Below are 21,880 nucleotides of genomic sequence, written 5' to 3'. Positions count from 1 at the left end.
ATCTATCTATCTATCTATCTATCTATCTATCTATCTATCTATCTATCTATCTGTCTGCCCAAGCTGATGGCACAGATGTTTACCAGCTCATTCCCTATGCTTGTAATGATTAACGTGATTCTAATTAAAGATCCTCAACCACAATATTTATCATATTTTGATGTGACATTTGTCCAAAATATAGGGTGCCTAAGACTTTTGCACCCTAAAGCCTAGTCCACACTACAGGATTTTAAGCCCGATTTAAGCCCGATTTGCAAATTAACGAGCAAATCAGCGGGTGATCAGCGCTCGGCAATCTTTATGTGTGAACTACTCAACGACGTGTCAAAGAGGCTCACTGATGCGTCGCTGATAAAATCCAGATATCTGGCATGTTAAATATAGGCTTGGTCACACTACAAGATTTTAACCGTCGGCAGATCGCTTTGCTGTTCAGACTACATGACTTCACTGTATGTCTTTTTGTCCTTGTGGTGTTCACTACATACAGTGAAGTCATGTAGTCTGAACAGCAAAGTGATCTGCCGACGAATAAAGTCTTGTAGTGTGACCAAGCCTTAAAAGTCAGCATTTTCCAGAGCATCACACTGCCTGTGGTGGCCTGCCTTCTTCCCATAGTGCAACCATGTGGCATCTTTTCCCCAGGTAATGATGTAAAAGAAAACGTGCTTCATCAGACCAGATTGCCTTCTTCTCTTTCCTCTTTCAGCTCACAGTAGCTCTTGCGGGATTGGGCCAGACAGGGTAGCATTCGCTCTCCACGCAAATAAGTTAGTCTTGGGCACCTGTGACCCTGTCACCAGTTCACCGGTTCACCGACTGTCATTCCTCTGATCATTTTTTGGAAGGTATTAACCACTGCATACTGGGAACACCTGAAGAGACCTGCTGTTTTGGAGATGCACTGACTCAGTCATCTAGCCATTACAATTTGGTCCTTGTCAAAGTCACACAGATCCTTGTCCATTTTTCCTGCTTTTAGCACATAACATTCAAGAACTGACTGCTCACTTGCTGCCTAATGTAATCCTACCCCTTAACAGGTGACACTGTACCGATAATAAATGTTTTTCACTTCACCTGTCAGTGTTTTTCCATTGCTGAATAGAATATGCTGTAAATACCAATGTGTATGAATTAATGAATGTTAATAGCTTACAATATTTATGTGCTCATTCTTCTTCTATACCGTATTTAAGTAGGGTTACTATTCCTTATTGTTCTTTTAATATGCCACGTTACATTTGATTAAAAAGGGTTGATAGTTTCCTCGCTTTTGGTCTTTGCCCTGTATATAAACTAACCATTTCCTGTTGAAGCCACAGAGGGAAACTCTACTCAGTTGATCCTTGTACCTGTTTATGACCTTGTGCGTTATAAATGAGGCAGGGCTAAGGGTCCAGTCATAACTCGAGGAAAAAGACTTAAATAAACCAGTCTGTAGATGCGACTTGATTCCATACAGTTCATGGACTAGCAGAACAACATGGAGGAGCTGAGGAATAGGGGCCAAAAGAGAGAGGGGAGGCACAGGTACCAACAAATATAATTTGAATGATATATGACATATTTTGTCTAGTCGAGAATTAATATTAATATTTGCCATTAAGTGGATCAAGTAGATATGCAAGAGTTTATATTTTACAATTATTATTATTATTATTATTATTATTATTATTATTATTATTATTATTATTATTATTATTATCCATCTTGTTAGATAATAATAAGTTAAAAAAGACTATTTTGTTGTATTAAGTATTAATAAGCATTAAATGCCACTGTGGCCTACATGTAGTCCCAGGTTATGGATATAAAAGTAGCATGCCCTTGATTAATTTACAGTATAGACAGAATGTACATATTATTGTCACCCGGAAGAATGATTTTCCTTGAATTGCCTTTTCCAGAGTATATTTGAGCGTCTCAAAATTGATGCTACACTAATGCTTTTACAGGGACACATGGGATCCCTTTCAGCTAAATCCGATCGGAGCGGAGAAAGAAAAGAAGAGAACATGTTTGATGTTAATGCAGCACTTCATGGCGGTGGTTATAGGCATTTTAGTCTTGACCAGTGCCGTCATCAGCAAGGTGAATTGTAACACTGAATCTTCAGCACTACGTACACATAATTTATAAATCATTTATCGCATCATCTTCATAACAACAGCCACACCTGTTTCTGTTTATTCTACCAAAGTAACATCGCACACGATATGCAACTGCTGCTGTATCTACAGCGGTTTACAACGGAATTTATGATAGCACTGAGCTATGACTACTTTGTACTCTGTAATCTATATCATCCTGAATGTTCCTGAATAGTCCTACCCTCACTGGTATAACGTGATATCCTAGCAACGTGAACATAGAACAAACCAGTAGTCTTATGTATTGGTAACTTTTGCAATAAGGAAGTGAATGAAGAGTTATTACAGGGATCATTAGGGATCGTAAAAAAATGCAAATTCGCAGTGTCATGTGAGATCATTGAAGATAACATAATCGGTGATACTGTGTTTTTTGTATTATTATTTTATTTTTTTTATTATTTAATTTTTTCCCAAGATTTCTCATTTCAAAGTCAACACACGTCAGGGAGTCTCCTAAATCGACTTCACAAGGAATATGCAATCTATTCCTTAATATTTCACACAATGCACCTTTAAAGGAAAAATACATGCTGAATGATTTGCATATTAATCTTTTTTTAAACTAGTGATCTTCTTTTAAATCTTATTACAGGGTTCTCTCTTGACACTGGCCACACTTTCCAGTCCAAAATCCCTCAGGAATTCTACAGATAGGCAGTTCTACACCCTACTGCTGATGTGTGCCCTGGTAACACCCAACCTGCTGGTGTTCCTCAAATGTCTGTGGAAATGTGCCTTCAAAAACTATGTTTCACCCACCATGAAAATCCTGGGGATTGTAAGTTGATTTTATGCAAATAATCTAAACAAATTCTACACTAATTGCTGACTTTTTTATGACATTCCCAGCTTCATTTATATGTACTATGTGTTATAATACTATATTTATATGTTCATTTACAAAACCGTCTTTGTTTGCAAAGGGTTGGATAAGCGGCTAACGTGACTGAATGGCGGCAACAGTTACTTTTTAATTCTTTACCATTAATGATTAGTTTATGGATACAAATAATTAAATGTGCTGGAGTTTTGTTGTGTAGTGGAGCTTCATGTTACCATTTAGGAACATAAGTGTATATTTCTCTGTCTGTTTGTTTAGACAGATATTTTAATGATTTTAATAAACCATGTGAATTTGCTAAAGAGCAAGAAAAAAAAATCGGATGACTCTTCTGATGTCTCCAGCCCTATAGTCTCAGGTCTGAAGTTGGCTTCAGTTAAAAAATGTACATAAATGCATGTGACTGGAAAAAACAGTGACAGAAGATGAGCTACAGAAACAGCAATGGTTAATGAGGACTGCATTCCACCAGTTGATGACCCCTACTATAGACAATATATCATCTGTATCTGTTTTTATTATTTATAAGTGTATATAAGTCTACATGGATTTAGGGTCAATGATTCAGAACACTTTAGTGGCCCGTACATGCCAAGTGAAGTGGTTCATAAAGATGTTGTCATGTTATTTTGCAGATTTCAGGGATTGAGATCACGGTGGCACTGGGGACCTCAATCTTGGTTCTGGTTGTGATGCCTCAGTTTGATGTGCTGACCAACCTTTTCATATCTGGAGGAGTCTGCATTGGCACTGCCTTCCTTCATGCGTTCTTTCGACTTCAGAACCAAGGCTGGATGATCATCTTCCCTATTTGCTCCATTGTTCTAGTGTCCACCGGCTACAGCCTGCTGGCTATTGATTACTATGTGCGAATATCTTCTCATACTGCACACCAAGAACAAGACTGTTACTATTATGTTGCCATTTCTATATTCGCCTCTCTTCTAATTTCTTGTAATTGGTGGGAGAACTCTCTACAGGCCAGCAGCAAGATTCAGGATATGCTTAGTGAATTAGATAGCTTCAGAGATTCTGTCTTCATGTTTACCAGTCTCATGCGGATTGGTGTCACTCTCGGGGTCTACTTCTTTTATTATTGCCTAATAGCTGAGAACCGCATCAACTGGGGCGCTTTCACAGAAATTACACAAGATACCCTTGAGGTAGGCCTTGGAGTGTTTTTCCTCCAAATCTTCTGCTCTGCTGCCTGCCACTGGTTTGGGGTTGTGGCCTGCAAGATCCATGCTGTGAGAATGAGCTTTGCCATGCCAGTCTCACTGACAGGCCCTGTTACACTGATTGTAGGCATAACACTTTTCCTAACTCAAGCGAGCACCTTGGGTGTGGAACCAGAGACCTCATACTACTCTGAGTTGTCAGCCAACTACTCACCAATCTACAACCCATTTCTGGATTTTTGCTCTGGTCTTGTGAAGCTGAAGATCTCTAACAGCACTTTGCTGATCATCCTGGAGCTCACCAATAGTATCTGCCATACAACACTGAGTAGCCATTATGCAGTTTGGCCTTTCTCCATGCTTGCACTTGAGGGGGTCTGCATGTGGCTCGGGTTGATTACGTGCACATATTATGTGTGGAGCATGAGGGTGCCACGTATCGAACGGACATCACAGCTCTTTGTTCGGCGGCTGTATGAATCCGCTTTCATCGATCAGTCACTACTACTAAACACCAAAATGAAAGTGAAGGACCTAGAAAGGTAACATGATTCATTTAACTTGGTTTGAACACCAAGCCTAATTTTGGTGACAAAGTGTTTCTAAAACGTTTCTAAAATGTATGAATTTCAGCCTTGAAGAGGCAGAGAGTGTTGTCATATATCTCTGTGCAACAATGTGGCATGAAACATATGATGAGATGCTTAAAATCCTTACCTCAATGTTCAGGTAAAATTTGCTTTTGTGTTGTTTATGTAAGAATCATTGATCTACTTTAAAGGTTTAGCTCACTCCATTTTTTCATGGTTTTAGATTGGACAGGTACAGAGGTGATCCAAAGGAAGAGCATAAGAATTTCTTTGACTTCGAATGCCATATTTATGTGGATGATGCCTTCATGGTAGAGAAAGAGACTGGCACTAAGTTGGTCAATTCATATGTGGAAGATCTAATAAATGTGGTCATAGAAGTATACAGGTAAAACCAAAATTGTTTAAAAATGATATAGTTTGTGATTTATCAAATGATTATTTCCTAATTAAAAATTTAACTACTGTGCTGTTCAGAGTATTCACAAACAAAGAGCCGGATGAAGTGTCTATCATTGAGACTCCTTATGGTGGCCGGATTGCATTTGTGCTACCAGAGGGAAATATGTTGTATGTCCATCTCAAGGACAAACAGCTGATACGAAACAAAAAGAGATGGTCACAGGTGAGATGGAAGAAATTATAAATACTGAGCTGTATTTTGGAATAATGATCATGAACGGAAACTTTTGAAATGTCTCATAATTGAATGTTTTTTCTTTGCAGATAATGTATATGTATTATCTCCTGGGTTGGAAAGGTTACATAGTGAAAAATCCCCAGAAAATCACTGTAAGTCTTCTTATAATATCACGTGTTACAGTGTTTACATATTTCTTACATGCTAAGCACGTTAACTCATTATTCATGTGTGTGTGGGTGGGGATGTTAGGGGCATGGCTTGGCTTGGTGGTTACCATATTTGACTCGCCCCTGCAGGGTTGGGGGTTTGATATCCGGGATAGCCATTTGATTTCCTCCGGGTAATTTGGTTTCCTCCGCCAGTCCATGAAGGATGACTGGCATCTCTAAATTGTCTGTAGTGTGTGAATTGTTTTGTGAATGTGTGCCCTGTAATACGTTGGCATCCCATCCAGGATGTCCCCTTGGTACTCTTGTATTTATGTAACATACCTTACACCCTGAGTCCTCTTGGATAGGCTCCAGGTTCCCCACAACCCTGTGTAGGATAAGCAGTATAGAAAATGGATGGATGTATAGATGTTTATGTGGACTTTTCTTTATGTGTACTAACAGAGACAGAACAACATATGCCGTGCAAGTCTCATATCACTGGATGGAGAGGCTTACCTCTTACCAAACTTTGACAATGATAGTAAAAGGAAATACATATCAGATGACAACACTTATATCTTGGCTTTGGATGGAGACACTGACTTCCACCCCTCTGCTGTGATTTTACTGGTTGATCGTCTGAGAATGTATGCTAATGTAGGTGCTGCTTGTGGAAGAATTCATCCAACTGGAATGGGTAAGTATTCTTTGTGCTAAAAATTTCTCTCCTTCCTATTTAAAATGTACCTACTTCAGGTGGTAATGAAAGCTCACATTTTGATTGCAGGGCCAATGGTGTGGTACCAGAAGTTTGAGTATGCTGTAGGTCACTGGCTTCAGAAAACCGCAGAGCACGTATTTGGGTGTGTGCTTTGCAGCCCGGGATGCTTTAGTCTGTTCAGAGGGTCAGCTCTAATGGATGACAATGTGCTGAAGCGATACACCACCAAGGCCACCAGGGCTTCTGAGTATGTCCAATATGATCAAGGTAACAGTTATTCTCAGAGACCCACAATCCAACACCTGCAAAATAAAATATGGGGAGGTTATTATGGCCAAGGGAAATTGTAACATTTAACTAATTTTTTTAGGTGAGGATCGCTGGCTTTGCACATTGCTTCTCCAGCAGGGATGGAGAGTGGAGTACAATGCTGCCTCGGATGCTTACACTAATTCTCCTCAAGAATTTAAGGAGTTCTACAACCAAAGGCGTCGCTGGGGTCCCTCAACTCTTGCAAATACTTTAGACCTTCTACACAGTGGAAAAGAAACTGTAAAGAGGAACTCTTCCATATCCATGCTCTACATCTTCTACCAGATCTTCACTGTGGCTTCTTCAATTCTTGGACCTGCCTCTGTTACCTTGATGGTAGCTGGTCAGTATATCAAGGTTTTTACATTTTAGGGAGGTGTGGGACTCAATGCTGGCATTTTATTGATCAGAAAATGTCACTGATACATAAATATAAAAAATGGGCTGTTTTATATTAGTGACCTGAGACATATTTTTTTTTATCTTTCTCTTTTCTTTAGGAGCGTTCCAGTTTGTGTTTAGTATTGAAGGAACTCTGTCCATTATCATAGCCGTCATACCACCGGTTGTTTACATGCTAGTTTGTTTCTTTACCAAATCCAACTTCCAGATTACCATCGCTGCCATTCTCAGCGTTTTGTACGCATTTCTAATGACAGCGTCTTTCTTCTCCATTATTGGTGAGTGATAGCCTATTAGTCCAAACTTGCATATCTGTTATAGATATCTTACATCTAGAAAAAAACCCAATAGTGATATGGCCTTTTATAGCACTTTGTGATCCCTTTGTTCTACTAACATTTTCAATGTGGCAACAGGTGACATGGTGAAAGAAGGCACATTCATCACCCCTACTGGGATATTTCTGGTGTCCATGTCAGTTATGTACTTGGTCACAGCAATACTTCATCCACAGGAGTTTGGCATGATTGTCTACGGTCTCATGTACTTTATATGCATCCCCAGTGGTTACCTCCTCCTTACTATCTACTCCTTGGTCAACATGAACAATGTCTCCTGGGGCACTCGAGAATCCAACAAAGAAAAGGAGCAGAAGAAGCATGTTGGAGTTTTGTGCAACCGCAACTGCAAACTCTGTTGCTGGGATGTAAATATCCAAGTCACTCAAGAAACTGAAAACTTGATGCTCCAGCACATCCAGCAGGCAGTTAATCCAAATGGTCCAGCCAATGGTACACCCAGTGTTCCATCGGCTATGCCAGAGAAGGAGACAACTACACAGGATGCTGAAGAAAGTTTAAAATGCTCTGAAACTGAAAATCAACCTATTGAAAGTAGCAGAGGGCTGAGGGCAAGAGACATCAAGAAACTGACCAATGACAAGGAAGATGCCAAATCTATGAACAGGTAGACCTGCATTCAGCTACTTTTTACACTGAAATGTAAATGACAGTGTCTACCATGTACACTTGAATATTAAGATTCCAATTGTTGAATTAAATTGGTGAATAAAAATGATTCTGGATGTCTTAATATTTACATGAATTTTGATTAAAGACCTACATTTGAGGCAAGGGTCATTTTTCGTATCTGTCTTTTACAGTACAAGTGACCTCAGCATGGATCAAAAAACTTACACATCATATGAAGATGATGAGGATGATGATGATGATGACTTAGATACATACAATGATCAGGAGGAGCAAGAAAAGGAAGTTGTTCCCGAGAGCGGTACGTCTTAAAAATATGTTCTTTGATTTGATCAACTTAAATCTTTAGAAAGCAGTATTAGCAAATCTTCAAGGATCTACTATAATGGCTTCATTTTTGTTGAACAGACTGGGTCGGACCAGTGAAAACTGTATTCCTGAGGAAGCTTACCTATGCAAATCTCAAGAGGAACCTTCAGGAGCAGATTAGGTACACCCTCAGAAACAAGAACCAGGAAGACCTGTGTGAGGATCTTGCGAACACTCTAACAGAAACACTCAGTGACGAACTAAGGGACAAAGTGGGCCCGGAGGACATTTTGTCAGAGTGCCAACTGGAAGAACTACAGGATGCACTTAACGAGTCAGCAAGGAGGATCCTGAAGAGCAACCGCATGCAATTCAACCACATGAAGAGGATGGAGGCAAGAGTCAAGAGAGCTATTGAGAAAACCCTGGTGGCCCCCAAGGCTGTGAGACTGTCTGAAGTAAGGACAGCACTGGGCTCTTTCTGTCTAATTTCATCACATACTGGAACCACCAATTCATGGTCATCTAATTTGTTTTTCTTGATGGTTATTAGCTGCTCTTTATTAAGTTCAGCCCGGAAATTAGCAACCTGAAATTTATGAGGAGGGTTGGTCTGTACTGTAGATGATTTTATTAGTCATAACGATCATTTTTATCAAACATTTGTTTAACTATCTAGGATGAGACAGACTTCTGGAACAAGCTGATAGAGCGCTATCTGAAACCTATAAATGATCCTAAAAGCCATCTAGAGCAAGTGGAAAGGGAACTGAAATCCCTACGGAACAAGGTAACAATCTAGACCTTAACTTCACTAAAATCCATTAATCTAGTCCTTTACTTCATTTAAATCCATCTTTCCTACTCTGCTTCCATTCCAGGCAGTATTTCTGTACTTTATTGTGAACGTCTTATGGGTTGTGGCCACGTTTTTTCTTCAAGCCATTGGCAGTGACGTAATTAGCATCAAGATTCCTAAATATCTGCCTAATGGCAGTTTGGCTGATGAACCTTTGAGGGTGGAACCTCTAAGTTTAATGTTCTTGCTGTCTTTTGCCATACTTCTGTTGATCCAGTTTCTGGCTATGCTTTACCACAGGTAAAATACAGACAAAATATAGCGTGATACGGTTTAAGCAAGATTTCGTCGCTTTAATGTTGGATCGAGGATTTTATATGCTGTCTTGTTTTTTTGTCTCCGGTAACAGAGTGTACACCTTGATCCATGTGTTAGCCTACAGAGGCATGGAGAAGGACTACAAAGAAAGGGATCCAGTGAGTAATCATTTTGACTTCATACATTTGAACACATTTTATTTGGGCTTCGGACCCAATATACCAAAAATGTATGATAAAATCGGTTGGGTTTAATCTATTGACAATTATTTTTTTGTGCAGGACGAGGAAGCCATGATCTTGGAGAACCAAAATACAAATGATCTTGTCATAACTAGTGATGACCTGTGAAGAAGAGATGAGCGATTTTAGTATATTTATATTTACTTAAGACTGCACTCTTTTAATGACACTTTTAGGGTACAAGTTTTATTGTACTTAAAAATGCAAATGAAAATCCAACCAAGAGAAAGGGAAAATAATGACTCAAGTATGTGCAATAAATACCGGGTACTGTATTTATATATATATATATATGTGATTCTTTCATGGTGGAGGCAAAAGAGAAAAGCTGTAGCTGAAAGACTTTGAAAGTCTTTGTGTTAACCTAAACAGTCATAAAGTAATTTTTATTCAAATGAAAATGTTCAGCCTTCATTGGAAGACTAGTGAGGTTTTAATAAAGCTGGAATATCATATTATCATTTACATTCAAGGGCAACCAACTTGGCTTGTGACTAGGCTTTCCTTATTGGTGCTGTATACTGTAACTCAAAGTCACAGCTTCCTGAAAAAGGTTTGTCATCGTTGTAAAGGTACAAGGTCCCCAGATTCACAGGACAATGCTGTTTTTTTTTTTTTCAATACATGTTCCGTGTGGTACGGTTTTACAACCAAATGACTGTCCATTTACAACCTAGATGCCAAAGTACAAAAATGATGCTGTAATCTCTTACTGCTGGATTAGACTTAGCAATGCACAAGATGACTGCGTGATTATGTGATTTTTTGTTTTTCCAATACCAAGTGTAATAATTGTCTTGCTCTTTAATAGTATAAATGGTGTTTTTTTTGTTGTAACTTTAATCAAATGCTTGCTTAGTTCTTAATCTAGATTTTATGTGATTTGGAAAGCACATAGCATCATAGTGTATGAATGCAAAGTACTGTATTTTTACAAGGATCAGTATTTGTGGTGTAGAAAAGGTGAAGACAAAACAAAACAACACTGCTTTTTGTTAGCAATGGAAGGTGCTAGATAAATGAGTGTTGAATAGGAATGCTATTCAAATATGATTTTTAATATCTGAACACTTTATCCACAAATAACACCTTTTTGTTGGCTGATTGAATTTGCATAAATAAAGAAAAGATGATGTAGGTGGAAAGTGGCAGATTGAGATGAAAAAAGTAACATTATGACCACCTGCCTAATACACCTACCATCACAATTTGGCCCTTGTCTCTCAACTCGCTCAAATCCTTACGCTTTTTTCCTGTTTCTAACACATCAACTTTGAGGACAAAATGTTCACTTGCTGCCTAATATATCCCACCCACTAACAGGTGCCATGATGAGGAGATCATCAGTCTTTATGTTGAAGCCTAACCATCATGCCGTTATGCCAAACTTCCCCAAATTGCTGATACGATGGGGCAGGTGTCCCATATGGTCTAGCGGGCAGGATTCTTAGTTTTCACCCAGGTAGCCCGGGCTCAACTCCTGGTATAGGAATGCAGCTTTGTTATATTGCCTGCAAAACAGACAAGGTGTTCACCAAATCACTTATTTAATAACAGTTGTTGAGGGTAGGATCAGGGTTCAAGCCCCAGTGCCAACAAGCCCCACTGCTGGGCAATTGAGCAAGGCCCTTAACCCCCACCATAATACACCCCCCTCCTGCTCCAGTGGCACTGTATCATAGCTGCCTCTGTGCTCTGAACCCAACTTCCTTAGCTGGGTTATGTTAAGAAAACAATTGTTTTGTATGTGTGGCAATAATAAAGGCTTCTTATCCTCAGTTCTTCTTCTTGAAGCACATAGTTGTCTAGAATGTCTTTGTATCATGTAATATTAGAATTTCCTTTTACTAAGAGACCCAAACCTGCCCCAGCATGACAATGGTCATGCTTAACGAAGACATGTTGTGTTAAGGTTGGAGTGGAGGAGCTCGAGTGTCCTGATCAGAGCCCAGACCCAACACCAGTGCCTGATCTTACTAATGCTCTTATAGCTGAATGATCACACATCCCCACAGCCATGCTCCGACATCTAGTGGAAAGCCTTCCCAGAGGAGAAGAGTAGAGCACATTATAACAGCAAAGTGGATTAAATGTGGAATAGGATGTTCACATAGATGTGACAGTCAGATGTCCTGCTGCACCTGATACCAAGTGTATATGAGTTTTTTGCATACAACTTCTTCTATTCTTTTTTTAGTTTGAGTCCCATTGTAAGCTATTCTTGGTAATCACCAACATGTCTACTAATCGTGCACGCACATACAAGCCACTTTTATTAGGGGGTAAAATCTGCGCCTGACGGAGCACCTACATGTTTTCAATAAGTGACCTAGCATTCTGTCACAAAGCAGAAGCTGCCTAGTTCTCAGATTTCCCACCATCTCTTTAATTGCCCAATTAGTAGTTAATAGCTTTAATTAGACAGTAATTATGGGTATTTTTTATAATGTGGTAGTGAGGAAAGTTTTTGCTGGTTGTAATGGATACAAATGATTATGTAATAAAACCCACAGTTGCAGAATGTTCTAGACATTTAGTATTTTTTAATAAAATCTATTTAAATCATTACGGCTGTTTTGTTTTCATGTATTAGAAACCTTTTTACATGTAACATCTAGAGCATGTGCACTCCCCCTTGCTCCCTAAAACATTTTTAGATTCCTGTACAGTTTATATTGCTATATAAATAAAATTGAATTGAATGAATTAATCATAATCACCCTAATGGCAGATTTCTACTTATTTATATATTCTAAATAGATCAGTGGTTGGATATTTGGTATAGAGACTTGTTATGAAGGGATTGCTGTACTGTGAAGGAATAGAAAATGGAGAGTGTGTAAGGGTTAAGAGTTTTATTTTTTGCTTTGGGGTTTTTTTACACTTGATTGAATATGAATTTGTGGATTGAACAATGCACTGAACATGTTTACAGTCAGAACAAATCAGCAGCTAATGCAGTAAATCAACCTTTATTCACTACATTCACCGAGATTAACCAGATGTTCTCCACTCAGTCGTGAATAAATTATCCTGAATGACAATTCCAGAAATCAGTAGCTTGACGTGTACCATAAATGTAAAAAAAAAAGTGTGCGTAACAGTCCATGAAAAGATCAAGTTCTTTATATACATTTTATTCCAATCTATTCTCGAAGTCTGCATCCCTTTAACATGGGAGCTCAAATGTACTAATATCATTAGTCTGATAAAAGCCGTGCTTTCTGTGTACGAATTATTATTTGTGAAAGTTACGATCTGTTTGTTATGGAGGAGACCTCTGCCGGTCACTGCTGGTCATCATTTCGCCATTTTTTTCTCCATGCTGCAAAAAAAGGAGAAAGAAGATATAAATATGGTTGCAGTACAGAGCTGTTCTCAAAGGTTTCAATACTGAGATAGAGAATTCGACATCATTGTAAATTTCAGTTCAGTTCAGGTCAGCTGGCTCTTACTAAGAAGGCAATAAAGATAAGATAAGATAGATCTTTATTAATCCAAAATTTTGCCAGAAACTGCTTCAGGTTCCAAGAAAAACTCAAAATAACTCAAAATAAATGAAATAATCTATATATACAAATGTATTAAAAAGGACACAATGTGGTATATTTATATATTAATATTCCAAATGTATGTTTATATTAAACTATATATTTATTCAAAAAATATAAACTATATATATATATATAAAGATAAACAGAAATATAAAAATATAAATAAATAATGTAATATAAATAAGTAAAGAAAGAAAGAGAAATATTCTAGTACAGTAAAAATTTTAATTTTATATATATACAGTGTATATATATATATATGTATGTATATATATATATATATATATATATATAAAAAAGATAAACAGAAATATACAAAATATAAATAAATAATATAAATAAATAAAAAAGTGAAATAATCGATATATACAAATGTATTAAAAAGTACAAAATGTAAATAAAAAATATAAATATATATTTATATACTAATATTTAATAAATATTTATATTAAAATATATATTTATTCAAAAATATAAATGGAAGAAATATTCTAGTGAAGTAAATTTAAAAAAATAAATAAAATAGAATAAAGTAAAATAAGAGAAAATAAAATAGAACAAAACAGATGAAATAAAGTCAAATAAAATAAAATGTATTATAATGAATAAATATTTTACAAAAAACAACAAAAAAATGAATATTTAATTTGGGGTATACAAATGACATTCACTACTTTATTCTAAATCACTAGTTAATGCTTATTAGTCAGTTAGCGGTTAGCATGAACCAAATATGCAGTGGACAGTCCTAAAACAAAAAAAAAATTGAAAGTCCTCCCTTCAACAAACACACAAGCTTCACCATTCACTAAGCAAGATTTTAAATTAAAGCTAAATTTTCACTCATCTGACCCTGCCTGCTTACCACGAATACAAAAAGAAAAACCCTTAATCTTTTCATTTTGACGCAAATCATGACAGAAAAAAAAAACAAAAAACACACTACTGTCCCTGACCTATGTGACGGTCTTATAACGTCTAGCATGACTTATATGGATTTGCTGACCGGAGTTTTTTGGAGTTTTCTTCTCATGATTTAAATTAATTAGGAGATTTTTCACCTCAAATTGAAGCTTTGAATGGAAAAAAACTTCTGTAGGTCAGAGGAAAGTGGGGGACAGAAGTGGGACATCGCTTGTTTGTTATCCAAAAACAGAAGCTCAGCTGTCCTGTGTTTAGATGTCCTTTTTTTTTTAAATGTTCTGCATCAAGTAAGATGTTGAGGTTCTCTTTGGGAGTGACACGGTTGGACAGGATTAGGAACGAGTACATCAGAGGGACGGCTCATGTTGGACGTTTGGGGGACAAAGTTAAGGAGGCCAGATTAAGATGGTTTGGACATGTTCAGAGGAGGGAGAGTGAGTATATCGGTAGGAGAATGTTGGACGTGGAGCTGCCAGGCAGGAGGAAAAGAGGAAGGCCAAAGAGGAGGTATATGGATGTAATAAATGAGGATATGAAGCTAGTGGGTGCTGAAGATGCAGAAGATAGGGATAGGTGGAGAGAGATGATTTGCTGTGGCCACCCATGAAGGGAAAAGCCGAAAGAAGAAGAAGAAAAAGAAGAAGTAGTTCTACATCAAGTGCTACATTTATGGCAGGAGCAATGTTATGCATAATAAAAAATAAATAATAAAAATGTAGAAATACATAAGAACAGGCACACACAAAGAAACAGGCAAATAAATACATTAATACAAATGAATAGAAAATATTTTAAAGGGTAAAAGGACTTAAAAGTATTAGATATTTCACACTGATCAAGGTAAACATCTCTTAAAATACTTTACTGACTAACACCTTTATCTGATGACAACATAAGTAGTAGTTTCAGCTTTCCTGTGACTCACGGACTACAATTTTAAAGCAGAGGATTAAAATGTAATCCTGTATATGCCATTTTAATTAACAAACAAAAGACTTTTCTCTCTAATAATGAGTTTCTGAAAGGAAAAAAACAACACTTCTCCATGAATTAGTAACATTCCCAAAATAAAAGACTTTCAGACAAGATAATCATAGCTGAGGTTGTACGTTTACATTGACGCAAAAGGTAAATTATTAAAGAATAAGGAGAGAGATCATAAAAAATTGCAAAGTCCTTAGCTGTGTGATAAAACAATGTGTTAAGAATAACAAAAACAGCTACAGTGAAGTAAGAAATTAATGACGATGACAAGGTCTTACTTGTATTTAATAAGCCGTCCTCCCTGAATGAGTTGTGCCGCCTCGTTGGTGAAATGGCAGGCGAAGAGGAGCCAGTTCCTTGGCTGTACCTTGTAGGCAAATCTCATGAACAACAGCGAGTAGCAGGTCAGAGCTGGAGAAACAGTGAGATAAACATCCTGTGTAAATATACAACGCCTGATATGTACGGTGGCTGAGAAATGCAAAACAAAAACTGTAAAAACAAAATAACAAAATTGAAAACAAAATATCAAATCCAAAAACAAAGTAAAGAAAAAACTAAAACAAAATAAGAAAACCAAAAAGAAAATAACAAAATGAAAACAAAATAAAGATAAAATGAAAACAAAACAAAAAGAAAATAACAAAATGAAAACAAAATAAGAAAAAAACTAAAACAAAATAACAAATCTAAAAGCAAAATAACAAATCCTAAAACAAAACAACAAAATCAAAACAAAATAAGAAAAACAAAAACAAAATCAAAACAAAATAAGAAAACCAAAAACAAAATAACAAAATGAAAACAAAATAAAGAAAAAACTAAAACAAAATATCAAAAGCAAAAACAAAATAAAATAAAAAAACTAAAACAAATCAGAAAACCCAAGGACAATTCAGACAAACTGGAAAAGCTAGGTATAGTTTGAGAATGGAATTCTTACCTCTGATTGGACGAGACATCTGTCACTCAGGATATCCAAGCAGTAGGATACTGTTTATCTTAAACTTTATTTCTTCTACATGTTTGGAGTTCTGCGTTCACGTTAAACCAAAATTTAATTCTTTTGACGCTACTTTGTGGAAGGACGTTCATATGCCGTAATTTTAGATATTCTGATAGCGTATGATGGCATAAAGATTAGTTGGTGATCTCTAAAAACACACCTAAAGAACGCAGAAATGTTTCAAAGACAAAACTATTCCAGAGTAAACAATGTAAGGAATGCTATAAGAGCAGAGCTGCCTTCATACACACACCAATCCACTCTCTACTGCTGCAGCCTGCTGGACTTCCTTTATAACTTGAGTGACAGATGTCTCGTCCAATCAGCGGTAAGAATTCCATTTGCAAACTAGACCTACCTTTTCCGGCTTTGTCTAAATTGTCGTTATGTTTTTATTTTGGATTTGTACATAAGGCTGTGCTTAACACTGATACAGCTGAGAGGGAAAAGACACTAAATCAGTGCAAGATGTTTCTGCGCAATGCTAAGGAGACTACAGACTAAACTAAACCTCACTCACTTTCACGATGTTCTCCGCTTGAACCTGAAGCGCTGCTTGAACCAAACCATTTTTTTAATATCGTGTCATAATCAAGCATATTAAACATCTCAAAAGCATAAAAAAGACAACCTTTGGACCAGTGTTCCCTTAACGCTTGTAACAAAAGAGACAAAGAAACCTTTTAGGTCAGAAATAGCATGCAGGTAGGATGAAGCTCCTGTTATATCTGGATTGAGAGACAGACTGAAACCTATTATTTTCTAAACCTAAAAGCCTGGATGCAGCTATTGCGTAAGAAACGCTCCGGAAATATTGGCACTCTTGTAAAGACGGGTTAATTATAGGATTATGGAAAAAATTGGCTGTCTTTATTTAGCTTAATCTCACATGGGAAACTGAGAGAAATCTACGAAAAGAAATTTATCTTAAAGTTCAATATTACAAATCAACTTTTTCCATAGTCCTTATGATTTTACTGTTGAAGACCTGTGTGTGTGTGTGATTGATGAACAATAATGATGGAAAACTGACTAAAATCCAAAGAAATAAGGGTGCCAATAATTTTGGATATATATCCAGAAAAAGCAAACCAACGATGTCATATTTTATACTGATTTATAATATGTGTGCGCCAACTACAGAGAAAAGCATCAGTTTGTGAAACTATTTAAACTAGTGAAATCACATACCAAAGGTCATTCGTCCGCTGATAATTTCTGGACTTTTCTTCATGTCACTGATGGCAGCAATCGGCAGTCCCCAGTTTGCTACTGGACCCCAAAAGTGCTGAAAATGAATAAGACAGATCAGAAATAGCCCAATCCTAATCCCATTTAATCAGACATTTCTAGAAAATGCTGATTGATGTGTGTGGGACATGTCATGAACACACTAAAAGGGATTATTTTTTACATGTGTAGTAAATAGTTTATAGGGGGTCACAGTGTAAAGCCCTGAGAAATACAGAATACTGGGTTATCTTGGGTCACACTGCTCATAGTTCACCAGGGGTTAACAATTAATCCATGGACGTTTCACACGACGTTCCTAAACCCTGGGTTCTTATTTGCATATCTGTGCTGTCAACAACCATGACGGGATAAATTCAGCCTGATTACGTTAAAGAAAGGTCGCGTCTGTCTTCTGTGCTCAGGCAAACACTGTTATCTTTCACGGCTTTGTAATCTTTTTAAGTTGTGTAGCTAACCAAGCGTTTGTTGATAACCAGCTTCTGTCACTTCTTGAAACACTGAATTTTCTTAGCAGAACTAAAAATAAAACCGTCTCCATCTGACACTGATTTGTTCTTAAGCATCTTAACACCACGCTGCTTCACAGTGGCACCACAAAATGCTTTAACTTCAGACCAGGGTTTACAACCTTGAGAAAAAGTCATGCTTACTAAAAAACTTACTAAATGTGTTCCCTTTACCAAGGAAAATGACTGTTTATAGGGGTTATAATGCTCAGGACTATAACAACAGGACTAACCTGTCACAAGGACAATTCCAGGATAAAAAAATGTAACTCTAAACTTCTAGTAGAAAAAAGGCTAAGACATCAAAGATGTAATTGTTTTTGGTGTCACTGAGGAATAAGAGAAATAAAACACTGAGTTATGAGAGAAATGAAGCTCTCAGTAACAGTAACTCTGCTTGACGCTGGGTCACATAACCCTGTCCTGTCACGGATCATTTTCCTATAACAGCGTGCGTTGGAGTCTTTTCCTAACATATAAAATCATAATAAAGAAGACACACTTACTGTGCTGGTGTTGAAGGTTCCATGTGCAGTGAGGGGGGAGGGGAAGGAAAAATATTATTAAAGGGAAAATGAAGCCAAGATTAATTCATACAAAATGACATCAAGTGTAAAGAGCAAATTCTCTCAGTAGAAAACTCTCTCAATACTTAATTGATAAAACTACTCTATATTGCCAAACGTTTTGGGACACCCCTCCAAATCATTGAATTCAGGTGTTGTTTTTCAGGGGTTTGGCTCGGCCCCTTAGTTCCAGTGAAGTTTCAGCTTCATACCAAGACATTGGTATGAGTGAGTTTGGTGTGGAGGAACTTCACAAAGTCCTGACGTCAACCCGATAGAACACCTCTGGGATGAGGCCAAAACTGGGACGTCTGCCTTTACATGCACATGAATTTAAGATGGATTTGGCTCGTATTTTGCAGCTATAACAGCTTCAAATCTTCTGGGAAGGCTTTCCACACGGTTTAGGAGTGTGTTTGTGGGAATTTTTGACCATTCCTCTAGAAGCACATTTGTGAGGTCAGGCACTGATGTTGGACGAGAAGGTCTGGCTCACAGTCTCCGCTCTAATTCATCACAAAGGTGTTCTATCAGGTTGAGGTCAGGACTCTATGCAGTTCTTCCACACCAAACTCACTCATCCATGTCTTTATGGACCTTGCTTTGTGCACTGGTGCGCAGTCATGTTGGAACAGGAAGGGGTCATCCGCAAACTGTTCCCACAAAGTAGGGAGCATGAAATTGTCCAAAATGTCTTGGTATGCTGAAGCATTAAGAGTTCCTTTCACTTGAAGTAAGGGGCCAAGCCCAACACCTGAATTCAATGATTTGGAGGGATGTCCCAAAACTTTTGGCAATAAAGTGTACTTAAGAGAAAAGGTCACTTAAACTATGGCTAAAGACATATATTTAATAAATATTCGTATTATATGGTGAAGGGAAACGTCCAGATAATTTGTTTCTTTACTTTAAATAAGACCTTTTTTAATTTGCTTGTTATTTTGTCAGCACTATCAGCTGCTGACATGTAAACAGGGGAGCTGTGCTCTAATTCGCCGTCACTTTTCTACATAGTGCACTATGTAGGCTGCTGACGTCACTACTCCATACACTCCCCTAGTGCACACAGTGAAGGGAGCGGAGTGTCATTTGGGACATGGCCGCAGATTTTGCCCTTCAGTTCGGTCAAAGCTCATTTCTGTTGCCCTTCACTACATATGACAAATGTATGTAAAGTGAAGTGAGATTAAAAGAGCGATTTCGTCGATTATTCGAGTAACTTGTTCGCGAACGGTCAGAATTTGGACTTTTGTACATCTGGAGTCAGCTCACGCAGACCGCCTTGGTGAAAAGCGAGACTTCCGAGTCATGACTTACCTCATCAGATAGTCTCTGAACTCCTTGCTACGGAGATGATCTACAGCTTTACGAGCCAAAGTGCCGGCCATTGTTTTACTGAAGAAAAAAACAAAATGTGCAAATTTAAAAAAAAAATTGAGATCAGGAAGGCCCAGGTGATCGTACAGGAGTCGGCGGAAAATAGAGGACAAATCAGTTTTACGCTGCTGGCAGTGATACGTCACTTCCTGTTTTAGTCTCCGTTTCAGTGTAAGAGTCCACACTCCACCCAATACACTATACCGCGCTGTATACTGCATTTATGACATATACAATTATATATTGTCCATTAGTCTGTGTACACAGCTGATGAAATGACTTTCTGCCTAAACAAAAAGAAACTCTTTTTTTTATCTCAAAATACAATTTAAAATGGGTCCAGAAAGCTGAGCCGAGAATAACCTTGAATGGACTTATTGCAGTTATAAAGACTGCAGGTGTCAATTATTGCAGCCATGAAGAATGGAAATGTCAATAGCTTTTATTCTCAATATGTTTATTTATCTACTACACTAAGTGCTGTCAGAATCGCACAGAATCCGGAGAAAACACTGGGTTCAGGATGAACATACCCGCACGCACACACACACACACACACACACACACAGAGAGAGAGAGAGAGAGAGTGAATGTTTTACATACATTTATTTATTTGTTTGTTTGATTGTTTGTTTGTTTGTTTGTTTGTAGGGGCAGTGGTGGCTCAAGTGGTTAAGGCTCTGGGTTGTTGATTGGAGGATCAGGGTTTAAGCTCCACTGTTGGGCAATTGAGCAAGGCCCTTAACCCTCTCTGCTCCAGGGGGTACCCTTGCTCTCTGACTTCCTTAGTTGGGATATGTGAAGAAAAAGAATTCCACTGTGCTGTAATGTATATGTGGCGATAATAAAGGCTTCATGCCCCTCAGTTTGTATTTCAACTGCTTGAGCTTAGAAAGGTAAGAAGTGTAAAACACACACACAAAGGGCAAAGGAGGAAACCAGAGAGCCCTGATAAAACCCAATGTATTTGTCCAGAGAAACTCCACACAGACAGTAAACAGAAACCACAGAAGCTGTTCTACTTCTACTTCTGCTGTTAACACCCCTTTCCTCATACCAGTATATATTTTGGTGATATTGTTGACAGTACTTCACAATAAATATTCATTTGCAATAATACACATGAATTAGTTCCTGGGTAAAAAAAAAAATGAATGCAATTGATTTTAATGTGATACAATGAACTAGACTGGATTCACACTGCAGGCCTTAATCTAAACATCTTGCTGAAAGCATTAAATGTTTCAGATAACATAATAAAATCCAATCAGACAATATTAGTGATCAAAATGTTTTAATAAATAATTAAGTAAGTAAGTAAGTAAGTAAGTAAGTAAATAAATAAATAAATAAAGCAAATGCAAAAAGGGTAATGGAGTTTTTTTTTATTCTGATTATTTTATTATTAGGATTATTTCTGATACTCTCGTTTTTTGTTGTTTCTTTTTCTTTTCGTTGCAGGTTTTTTTCGACCCTCTTGACTTTTAGCACATTTTGTAGTGGGCGTGGTCTAAAAAGGCGTTCACCTCACGTCTTTAGAGCGGGAGGTGTTCGGAAAGTCAGTCACGCCTACACTTAATTCACCCTTAATTCGTGTTTCTAGATAATGTTTATAGTTTTTCCCTTATCTTTTACATGCAAATATTTGTATGCATGTGATTTGGTTGTTAATCAATCAAGAAAAACTCCCTGAGATGATATGAGGAAGAAACCTTGAGAGGAACCACACTCCGAAGGGAACCTCATCCTCATTTGGGTGACTCTGGACTGTAAATACTGTAACTGTTGATATTAGCCAGTTTTATATATTTATTTCATTTTTTAGTATCTTTTTTCACAGAACTGATTAGCCTCTTTTGTGGGGATTGCTGTTATGATGGGTTCATTCATCATAGGAGGCTTATAGTCATTTCTTGGTCTTTTCTTGTAAGATTTAGTGCTAATATTGTTTTTTAGGATTAATGCTGAACTATTACTTCATTACAAATGTACTGAACCATCATATAGAGAGGTTAAATATATCATTAAAACAAACAAACAAACACAAATAAAAG

General features: G+C 37.3%; 2 protein-coding genes across 2 annotated transcripts; one reads left to right on the top strand and one right to left on the bottom strand.

The window, feature by feature from the left end:
* The first annotated feature begins 1,335 nt into the window (after positions 1-1,335).
* Positions 1,336-12,665, top strand: chs1 (chitin synthase 1). The gene is made up of 19 exons (XM_058384959.1): positions 1,336-1,536; positions 1,962-2,097; positions 2,752-2,937; positions 3,636-4,720; positions 4,812-4,907; positions 4,992-5,156; positions 5,246-5,393; positions 5,495-5,560; positions 6,026-6,260; positions 6,351-6,551; positions 6,655-6,939; positions 7,097-7,276; positions 7,415-7,964; positions 8,161-8,288; positions 8,396-8,754; positions 8,976-9,086; positions 9,178-9,395; positions 9,505-9,571; positions 9,695-12,665. The coding sequence occupies exons 1-19, from the start codon at positions 1,490-1,492 to the stop codon at positions 9,761-9,763; spliced, it is 4,332 nt and encodes a 1,443-aa protein (XP_058240942.1). The 5' UTR covers positions 1,336-1,489; the 3' UTR covers positions 9,764-12,665.
* On the bottom strand, positions 12,496-19,961 carry mpc1 (mitochondrial pyruvate carrier 1). The gene is given in 4 exon segments (XM_058384960.1): positions 12,496-12,980; positions 15,396-15,528; positions 17,315-17,411; positions 19,763-19,961. Coding segments are annotated over 4 exon segments (330 nt in total). The 5' UTR covers positions 19,838-19,961; the 3' UTR covers positions 12,496-12,955.
* Positions 19,962-21,880: the final 1,919 nt, after the last annotated feature.

Source organism: Hemibagrus wyckioides, linkage group LG29 (genome assembly GCF_019097595.1).
Source record: "Hemibagrus wyckioides isolate EC202008001 linkage group LG29, SWU_Hwy_1.0, whole genome shotgun sequence".
NCBI classification, from domain to species: Eukaryota; Metazoa; Chordata; class Actinopteri; order Siluriformes; family Bagridae; genus Hemibagrus; species Hemibagrus wyckioides.
Note: the sequence above shows the minus strand (reverse complement) of the source record. Positions and strands in the feature narration are given on the sequence as shown.